The following is a 10,455-nucleotide window of genomic DNA, read 5'->3' as shown; positions in this document are numbered from 1 at the left end:
AAAGGCTTTTCCACAGTGGAGGTTAAGAAAAATATTAGTTTGTCCCAAAGCCCTAGAAAATAGGAACTGAAAATAGGAATTTCCCAGGGACGCTGGAGGTCTGGGGTGTTCCATCTCTCCTGAGAAGCTTGTTGTGCAACTGGGAGTGCAGCTTTTTTGGGGGAAAAAGAGATGAATAAAACCATTTTTGGCTTTACCAAAGGCATCCAAATCCCAGCACCAATTCTAGAAAGGTGGTGCTAGAAAGAGGCACAGCTCAGCGTGGTCTGGGATGGAGGCTTCATGTTTTGCTGGTATTTTCTGATAATAATTCCAAATATAAACGAGAACATCAGGGTCTTTCATAAATGAATTCTCCAAAATGCCAGAAGAGGTTCGAAATGGTTTTCCAAACCTAGTACCTTGCTGAAAGCTCACCTTATTGAAGGCAAGTCGAGATGTTCCATTCTGAAATTTGGCTGGAAATATCCAAGATTTGTATCCTTGAGAATGGCAAGCAAAAGGAGATAAATGATGTAAACTTGATCCACATTTTAAACCCACCACTTCACTGAGACGCCAGCAGAAATGTCTTTTTTTATTACAAAACATTTTATTGTAGTTATTTACACCCGTTCCTCGATAAGTGTATAAATGTAAACATTTATTATAGATGTATTTCTCTTATCTTACAGTCCATCCCTTGTTCAGGTTAAATGTCATTTTTTTTTAAGCATACAGGTGGTGAGGGGATCTCAGCTATATTCACAGAATATACATCTGCGTGCAGGGGAGGTCCACCAGCCCTAAGCCAGTGGTATAGACACTGTCCCGTTAGCTCTGCTCCTGCTCCTCGTGTGTACGCTGGACTCTGTGATCTCGTCGGCGTGATCCTCACTCTTCTTCTCCTTCAGGCTGTTGATGAACCTCAGGGTTATCTCGTCCCATTCCTCGGGGAGCAGCATGAGCAGGAACCCGATGCAGATGATGATGGTGGCTCCCAGCCTCACCACGCTGAAGATCATTTTGTGCTTCACCAGATCCACGGCTGTAGAGATGAAAACAACAACAACAACATCAAACCAGCAGTGGGATGTGTCACCAAAACCAGGATAAATCAAACTCTGTAGCTATTTTTTTAGTACTGGAAAGCAGGCATTACTTTATTACCTTTTTATTTCTATACATTTCTATACTTTAATAATAATCTATTACTATTATTATCGGGGTGCTTATGGGGTCACTCCACCAGACACGCACACCCACTTTCAATACTTTTCACTATTTACGCATTTTTAGCAAACAAAGGAATTAATGTTCATTGGCTATAAATTTCATAATTCTCTTAATTAATTAGTATTCTATCTTCTATTGGTTATTGATTGCTCACTTCACGTGCTAATTAATCCGCATTTTCAGTCTTTTTTTTATCTTTTTCCCAGACAGAGAGAGTTTCAGAACAATTGCTGAATTGTCTTTTTTAGTTTTTATCTTGTCTCTGATTTCCAACAGAAGGATGATGGCATCAGAGCAGCCTGGCACGTCTCTGTGACCCGTGTGCTGCACTCTGACTGTGACAGTGGCCATGTGGCTCTCAAATCTCCAGAGGGAGCAGCGCCCTTAGTTCAGAGAACAGCTTTGACCTGACAGCACAGTACTGGAAGTGCCATATCTCTTCCATCCCTCACCACCACCTCATGCAGGCTCTGAGGAAGCCTTGTGGGATCCAAGCCTCAAGGTTTCCATGTGAAAGGTTTCCATGTGAAAGGGTCTAGAAGGAGCAGCTGAGGGAGCTGGGGGAGCTCAGCCTGGAGAAAAGGAGGCTCGAGGTGACCTTCTCACTCTCTACAACTCCCTGAGAGGAGGTTGTAGACAGGTGGGTGTTGGCCTCTCAGGTAACAAGTGATAGAACAAGTGGAAACAGCCTCAGGTTGGATATTAGGAAATATCTATTAATTGAAAGAATGGTTAAGGACTGGAACAGGCTCCCCAGGGAAGTGGTGGAGTCACCATCCCTGAAAGTGTTCAAAAAGTGAGTAGACATGGCACTTCACTATATGGTTGAGTGGCCATGGGGGTATTTTGTTGAAGGTTTGACTTGGAGGTCCAATCTCCAATAGCCTTGGAGATTTTGGAGGTCTTTTCCAACATTAATGAATCTATGATTCCATGCTTTCTTCTCTGAGAGGGAAGGCACTTTACGGTAACTCTTTATGTTCAACAGTTTGCATCAGCAGAATGTTTCCTTGGGCTGCACAGACCAGGGATGGGGAGAGAGTAGCACATGGGATGGGGAGAGAGCAGCACGTGGGTCAGAGAGCTGGAGTCAGTGCTTCTCAGACCCACAACCAGCACCAAGAGGACACCTGAGCCCTTGAACAGCCTCCTTCATGTACTGACTGTTTTGCAGCTCTGACCTGCATCCCCCTAAAAATAGATTGTTTCTTTGAAAACGTGCTCAAATCCCAGGAGTGGCGAGGCTGAGAGGGTGGAAGAGCAGAGACAGAGGCAGTTCAAAAAGACAGGACTCTGGAATAAATTTCCACGTATACACCCTGCCCTGATGACAACAGATTTTCAGTATTTGGACAATAAACTGCTTGTGCTGTCTGTCTGCCTGTAGGCTTATTTTTCCACCACCAGCTGTGGTACCTGCATTTCCAGGGACGCTGAGCACTGTGCCGATGGAGATCAGGATGGGGTATGTGAGCACGACACCAACGTTAACCAGGATATTGAAAGCTAGGGAAAAACAGAGAAAGTCATACATGGTTACAGAGGAAAACACTAGAGTGAGATATTTCTCTTCCACTTGACCCTACGAGTGTGATATCAGTATCCACACCACAATTACGTAGTTGTCACAAAGTGAGTGATTTTGTTTTTTTTATTTAGGAGTGTGAAATGAGGGGAAGTTCTGGATGGTGTAATGGGAAGGGCTGGATGGCCTTTCACAAACTGTAATACCAGGGTTATCACACTCATATTTCATGGCTTTTCCCAAGCATTAATCAGATGCAAACAACCTGTTTTTGCTACCAGAAACCTTAATTTGTTCCCCTACCAGAAGGGTGGTGATCCCAGCTTGCCCTCTTGGCTGAGGCTGTGATGTCCTTGTCTCAGTGGGACATTTCCCCGACAAAAGGCTGCACACCCTCCACCTGGACCACATCCCAAAGGTGACAGCAACAGGAACTCATACTCTAAAGGGCACTAAAGACAATTAGCTGATGAATTTAACTGCAAACTAAGCAGACTGGGGCAAGACCACAGCCTTGGTGCCATGTTGAAAGCAAAATGAAATCTGACAGAAATACAAATATTCAACACCTTAAATTTATGGATTAGTTTTGGGGGTCTTTTTACATGACAGCATTACCAGCCAGCTACAATTTCCTTGAGAGATCAAAAGCAAGCTGCAGAAACTTCCAAAATTTTTCTTCTGGTCACTCAGTCCTGCTGCTGAGTCCCCTACATAAAAGGAGCACAGGGTTGCTCCTCCTTGTCTGCTCCATGAGGTTGTTCCCTCATGGCTGGGTTTATACACTTTGGCAGACTGCTGGGTGATAAATTAGCCCTGCTTTTTGTCCCTTAGGTGCTCACAGAGGAGCTGAAATTCTGATTTAAGGCGCTCACAGAGCTCAGCTGTCAGCCCAATCGCGTCTCAGGACGGGCTGTGTACCAGGCATTCTCTTTGCTTCCCTTTAATAAATGTGCAGCAGAGACAGAAACCTCTTCAATTATGAAATAACAGAGACTTTACTAAAGGAAAGGATGTTGTTATATCTGGAAATTAAAACGCCCCCGGGGCTGAATCCAACAGATACTGTGCCTGGCTGGAGGATGGCAATTGTGGCTCAGGAAGAGGGAGGAAGGGCTGTGTGAGCCCTGCCCAGCACCTGCAGCACCCACAGAAAGGTGCCCCAGCACTGGGGATCCACGTGTCAGTGCACAAACACCCCACAGAGTGTGCCAGGAAGACACTGAGAACACACAGCCCTTTGAAATGGGATTTAGAGCAGTCAAGCTATTCCAGAGACAGGGGAAGTGGTATGGAACTACAGTAGGGATGAAAAAGTGAACCATTAGTATGGCTGCTTCATGTTTACTCCCTGCTATTATTATCACTATTAATTATTAATTATAATTATAGCTTATATCTTAATTATTAATTATACATTAATTGTTAGTATTATTTCATTAAGAATAATGAAAAATATTAATCATTTCCAAGGAGTACCAGTTTGCACTGGGACCAGACTTAATCTGTGAGAGAGCTCTGATGTTTTAGGGGACAGGGGGGAATTGTTTGTGCCAGAGGCTAATTTTGTATTGGTGGGGAGAAAAGAGATGGAAAAATGAGTATTTTTTTTAATCACATACCTAACCAGAGGCCAGCTACTCCACACAGGTAACCCCAGGGCACAGCAGAGAAGGGGTACCAGTACTCCACCTTTGTAAAATACAGTATGATTGGGGTGACAGAGATGAAGATGAAATTGAAGAAGCCCAGGGTAGACACAAAATGAGCTGCTTCCCCGAAGTTTGCACTTCCAAGGAACATTTTGAACAAAACCTGCAAAGGAGAGGAGAGAGGAGGGGTTTAGATGTCATGACAGTTCATGGGAGCAAAGTTCTCCTGCACAAATTTATTACCGACGTGAGCAAACTCTAAAGCTGGGAGGCAAATTCTGATCCCACTACAACAAACTCCAAAATTTACTCACACTTCACCCTCCTCAAGCCAAAAATAAACAAGCCATGCTCAGCCCAACCTGTTTCTGAGACATGACTCTGCCTTTTCCATCCCCCACCTTCCAGAGCAGCCACTGCTTCCAAGTGTTCTCAAATGTACTGAACTCACACCAGGACTTGAAGCCCAGCAGAAGCCCAGCATGTGCAGTGCAGGCCTGGGGTGAGCCCTGCATTCCCACTCAGGGAAAGCAGCACATCCCACATCCAGGCTCTCCATTCTGCACGTGGAAAGTCCCTCTGAAACAGTGTTTTTAAACGGCATTGGCACGATTAAAAAATGATCTTAAACTCCTTGTAGCGTAGCAATGAAGATTTCATTAAAGACTCATAAAGCAAAGCCACCCTGAATATTTGGCAGGTGACAACTAATTACCCTCATGGTGACATCACCTGGTCACAACATGAATGATGCAGGAAACAAAACATTTATTTTACAGCCACTCTCTTCATACTTATGCACTTTTAACAGCTGATAATGGTGAATATAAGAACCCAAACAAACAGTCGTGACCTACCTTATACAAGGCAGATGTGGAGGCTGATCCCACAGCATATGCCACCCCAATGATTGAATCTCCCTGGAAACCATCTGCATATGCCATCATCACAATTCCTGTGATTGCCATGATTGCTGCAACTATCTGCACAGACAAAGCAAAGCAATGTAAAGCTCAGAGCTACGTCAGCCCGTGGGAGGAGATCCTCACTGCGTGGGGTTCTCATGAGCGTCACTGGCTACTTTCTCTGACTTGGAGCTTTCTTGTTTTCCCTTAAATGGGAAAAATTATGGGAGAGATGTGAAGCACAATGAAAAGTGTGAGCACTGGTAGTGGTATGGATCTATAGCATTGCAAATTCTGCTGGGACCTACTGGCAGAACCTGCATCATTACCTGTTTTATCAGCTAAATATCCCCTTTGGAGAGATGGCTCCAAGACCAAGAAATTCTAAGACTTTGTGTTCCATTGTACAACAGGAGAAGTATTTAGCAACACACCAAATTTGACTCAAAATACAAACATTAGATGGCCAAACTTTCTGGACATTAGTCCAGGGGAATGACTCCTGTCTTGTGGAATGCCAGAGTACCACTGGGAACTTTTCCAGGCTGTTCTGACCAGCTTCCTTGGACAGACATGACCTAGTTTCTCCATGAAGCCTTTACCTTTGTGCTTAGGTTTCTGACCTCGTTTGGAAATCCCAGATAGGGTATCTAAGAAACTTCAAAGAAAAAGAACAGGAATAATTACCTACACCATATCTGAAATCCTGGGTCCTGACTCCAAGGACCTTAAGGAAGTGATAGGGAGCCCAACATGTTTTATTCTTGGGAAAACTCCCCCTCTCCACCTAATTGCCCTCAGCATGTAAATAAGGAGTGGGAATTTCAAACACAGTGAAGACCCAACTTCCATGGAGTGCAGAGGAAAAGGTGTTTCCTGAGCCAGTGTACAATTCCTGAGCCAACACCAAAGGGAGATGGGCACTTGCTTCTTGGAAAACATCACTGAACTCCATTTAAGAAATATTTAGTCCTAGATAAACCTAAACTTCACATGCTTCAGCCCACAGACTTTAAAGGCGTCTTGATCCAATCATGTGCCCTTCTGCAGAGACTTTCAGAGCTCACAGTTTGACCAAGAGTCCCAGAAAACCCATTGATACTCCTACCAACCACATGTGAGCCAGACTGAGGCAGTGAACACAAAAATCCCACAAAACAATTTCAACAGAGCCAGTCAGTCCCATAATTCAAGGGACACACAGGACAGGGACAAACACCTGACCCAGGTAAAGTTGTCCATACATGGGGAGACAATGGGAAACTCCCAGAGTAGAGACTACAGGTAGAAATGTTAGGGCTTCTAAATCTCATATATACCCAGGCCAACATCTTTGCAGAGGAACTCATCTCCTGGTTGCAGCTTTAATTACTTCCCTCTCACCATTATCCCTATTTTACCAGTACCTGAGGCACACAGGTACCACCCTGAAACCCAAGTCCCCCAGCTTAATGATGTGGGCTTGAGTCACTTGTGTAATCACAGTCTCTCAGTGGTTTGATGAGATCTGGAAGGGCTTTAGCAAGAGGGGACCAAGACGGCTTCCCTCCTCTCCTTCCCAGGATCCCAGCAGTCAGGCCATCCTGACAGAAGTCCCAGCCTTGAAGCAATGCTGAATTACACTGAGGACCCCTCAGACATCCATGGCCTCTGCTCTCAGTTTCCAGAAGCCCCCCTTTCCCTGCTCCACTGCCTGGCTGGGTTCATCGCAGGCTACACTAAACACCTTGCCTTGCACATAATTCAGATGCAGCATTTCAGCCATCAGCTGGAATATTTCAGCTGGAATGTTTCATGCAGTGTGTCTCACAAGGCAAACCAGAAGAGTCCAATGCAGTTAACCCCTCCTTCCAAGGGAAAAGATCAAGATCTAATTCTTAGAACACTCATCTCTCAGTTCTTTCCTTGTATTAGTGAAAATAAGTAGATCCATCATCCCCAACAGCAGATTCTTCCTATTGGGAAAAAACTCCTTCCCAGTCCGACTACACCAAATTTAGACAGCCAGTTTCCTAATTTAATCAAATATTTAGACAGCCAAGAATGCTTTTTTCCCCATTTATTTTTCCTGAAACAACAAAAATGATGGACACATATGGGGTAAAACCACCCCATGAGACATTTGATAAATAAGACCTGACACTGAAAACAGCAAGAACAATGTTTAAGTTCTATGTTCAGAGCTCCTCCTGCACGTTACCCACCACAGCATCAGCAGAGCTGACCTCTGCCTCAGGTGTTTGCTTTAGAAACCTGAGAGCACATCCTGAGCTGCTCCACATTGACGAGCAGCAGCAAGGTCACAGGGAACCAAGGATGGTTGTTGCAGCTGCCAGCTCATTAAACAAGGCTTTTAATTAATGGAGGAGTGTAGTAACTTGCTTTTGAAGCCTCCTAGGTACAGAATGAAATTAGCTTGCCTCTTTTTTTCCTGGGAGAGAGCAAGGCCAACCAACATTTTACTCAGAAACATTTTTTCCCCCATGTAGAGCACAGCAGAAAATGAGTGTAGTTAATAATCACAGAATCACAGAATGGTTTGAGTTGGAAGGGACCTTAAAAATCATCTAGTTCCAATTCTCCTGCTACGAGCAGGGACACCTTTCACTAGACCAGGTTCCTCCAAGCCCCATCCAACCTGGCCTTGAACACCTTCAGGGACAGGGAAGAAACCTGCCCCCAGGGTAAAGTCAACATTTTCAAGGGAGAAAAATGTCCCCAAATCTCTCTGTACCTACCTAATAAACACTGATTACACTTCACAGACGAAACCCAACCAAGGGCTCAAACATGCAAACATACAAGCATATGCTAAATCTAAGCAACACAGGCCAAGAACTACTCAAATATGCAAAGTCTTTTAAATATTTGTGCTTGTTCTGAGCCAAAGCTTAACCCTTAACCTGACATGGTCCACCACTAAACCATGTCCCTAAGCACCACTCTACATGTTTTTTGTGACTCCATCACTTCCCTGGGCAGCCTGTTAAATGCCTGAACATCCTTTCTGTGAAGAAATTATTCCTAATACGCATTCTAAACCTTCCCTGGCACAACTTGAGGCCATTAGCCTATGTAGTCATGGCTGTATCTGTCCTTCCCAGCTGAATACTTTCTCCAGCTGATGTTTCTCTCTCGTGGTTTGAGTGCTACAGCTTCTCCACTGAGGGCACAAGGCTCTCACTGCAGAACATGCACTCCAGGTAACTCAAACACAGCCAGAGCAGCTTTTCTGCAGCTATTAAGCTCTTCCATGGGTGGGATTAAGCCATACCATAAGGTGGCCATCAAGACAGGTTTGTCTTTTTAGACAGCACATCTAAAAATCCAGCCCCGCAGCCTGGCCAGGGGCTGCTTTCCAGCCGTGCAGGAGCGCTGTGCCACGGGATAGGAGAGATCCAAAGCCCGTGGGCATCCATGGGCAGTCTGGGCACTGCCTGCAGCCACGCCAGCTGGGCAGGGAGCTGGGAATCTGCTGCAGAGCCACTGAGGCTGCTGGTTCTCTTTCAGGCAGATGAAAGTGGTCTCAGGTGAGACGCAGACGTGCCTGACGGCTCCGAAGCTCTGGGAGAGTTGGTAGGAGCTGAGTTCCTTTGAAAAGCTGGCTGAGCTCCTGGGTGCTGAGTCCTTCTATAAAAAGTGGCTCAGAGTATATGATTAAGCCCTTATTTCTTTCTGTCTCCCTACTGTCCAAATAACTCAATTAACCTTGCTCTGAGAGGCTGTGGGTGAGAGCAGAAGAGGCATTCAAAGCACAAAAGGCTGGGGCTGTGCTGCTTTGTCGTATTTTAGCTCTCAAACAGTCTCCTGTGTGGTTATTAACATCATTAAGTGTTACTCTGGCAGGAGAGCTGCTGGAAAAATGCTGTGATTTGCCTTTGCAGCAATGGGTATCCAGAATCTGCCTCTTAGCAGGAAAACCCAGTTTCTTTTATGTGCAGAATTTGCTGCTCACTTTTCCTGCTGGGTTTTTCTTGTGTGAACCCCACGGTGTTTTACAGCATTAATCCTAATGCATAATTATAGCAACCATTTTTTAGGTACTGAAAAATAAGTAATAACTGAAAATAGCTTTTATTTCTAGGTTTCTTTAAGAGGGCAGACTAAGAAAACATAAGAGCTATGCTTGCTTTTCTAGGAAGATGTTGCTTTGAGACAAAAATTACCTCAAAGGGTACAAAATTTCCTATTTTTTCAGCTGGGACCTGAGATGACTGAGGGGCAGAGGAGGGAACTTACTGTTCCTGTTATTTCTGTAGAGAAGAACTGAGGATTTTAAACTCTGCTTATTCTTCGAATTAGTCATCAGTGGTCTGAGGGGAGGTTACATTTGTCTTGTGTTTCTATATAAGTTTTATATGAAACAGGTGTCTGGCTTCAGCACTGCAAGGTGGAATGTCCTTGTCCTTACCTTCAAGGGCACCGTGGTTGAGGGTGAAACACGGGTTCACCTCCTCAACTTGGCAAGCACAGTGCTCTGCTCAGTGTGCTGGTGGCTGCTCCAAGAGCCAGATGAGATGCCTGTACACCAGAATGCCTTTTCCTTTCATTTCTGAACCCTTCTATCACACTATTCATTAAAAAAAAAAGCTGCTGTGCTCATTTAAAAAAAAAAAAGTTTACTTAGACAAGGTCCTGATCCATCGCGCTTTCCCTGGAACTTAAATCCAACAGCTGGTGGTATTTTCTGATCACAGGCATCATACCTGGCCACAAACAATCCCTAAGGAAGTTCAAGGCTCCTGATAGTTTGCTCAGAATCATCAGGCCTTGAGCCATTTCAGAGGGGGAATCTGTATCAGCAGAACTGTCAGAAATCCTCATTACTCCTTATCCAGTGTTTAACCCAGCTGTATGTTAGGAGTTCTGTGTGTGCAAAATTACAGGGAACATGTTGCTTTCCCCAGATCCAGGCACACAGCATTTTGTTTGAGTTCCTTTTTTCCCAATTTTTGCAGGGTCCATATTACTGCCAGTGAGTCCTGTAACACCTCAGTGCAAAATACAACTTCACACAAAACAGTTGTGCTCCTTTTAAACTAATTTTGGCACATGCACGTGAGTATGAGTGTGTAAAGAGTAATAGGGTAGCATAAGAAAAAAAGGTAAGACAGTGAAAGCAGCTGTCTAGCCAAACAAGGAATAAAACTGCTTTAGT

The 10,455-nt window shown here is 44.6% G+C and overlaps 1 protein-coding gene across 4 annotated transcripts in view; it reads right to left on the bottom strand.

Annotated features, from left to right (window-relative positions):
• Positions 1-580: 580 nt before the first annotated feature.
• The window catches only part of SLC35F4 (solute carrier family 35 member F4), a 118,428-nt gene continuing 108,553 nt past the window's right edge, over positions 581-10,455 (bottom strand). For all 4 annotated transcript variants that reach the window (XM_027702670.1, XM_027702672.1, XM_027702673.1 and 1 more), the window contains 4 exons: positions 5,250-5,375; positions 4,363-4,555; positions 2,632-2,721; positions 581-1,027 (listed from right to left, as the gene is read on the bottom strand). In XM_027702670.1, coding sequence (XP_027558471.1) covers positions 786-1,027; positions 2,632-2,721; positions 4,363-4,555; positions 5,250-5,375 — 651 coding nt within the window. In that variant the 3' untranslated portion in view covers positions 581-785. The remainder of the gene's footprint in view (positions 1,028-2,631; positions 2,722-4,362; positions 4,556-5,249; positions 5,376-10,455) is intronic.

This window comes from Neopelma chrysocephalum, unplaced genomic scaffold (genome assembly GCF_003984885.1).
Source record: "Neopelma chrysocephalum unplaced genomic scaffold, ASM398488v2 Primary Assembly neopelma1_191, whole genome shotgun sequence".
NCBI classification, from domain to species: domain Eukaryota; kingdom Metazoa; phylum Chordata; class Aves; order Passeriformes; family Pipridae; genus Neopelma; species Neopelma chrysocephalum.
Note: the sequence above shows the minus strand (reverse complement) of the source record. Positions and strands in the feature narration are given on the sequence as shown.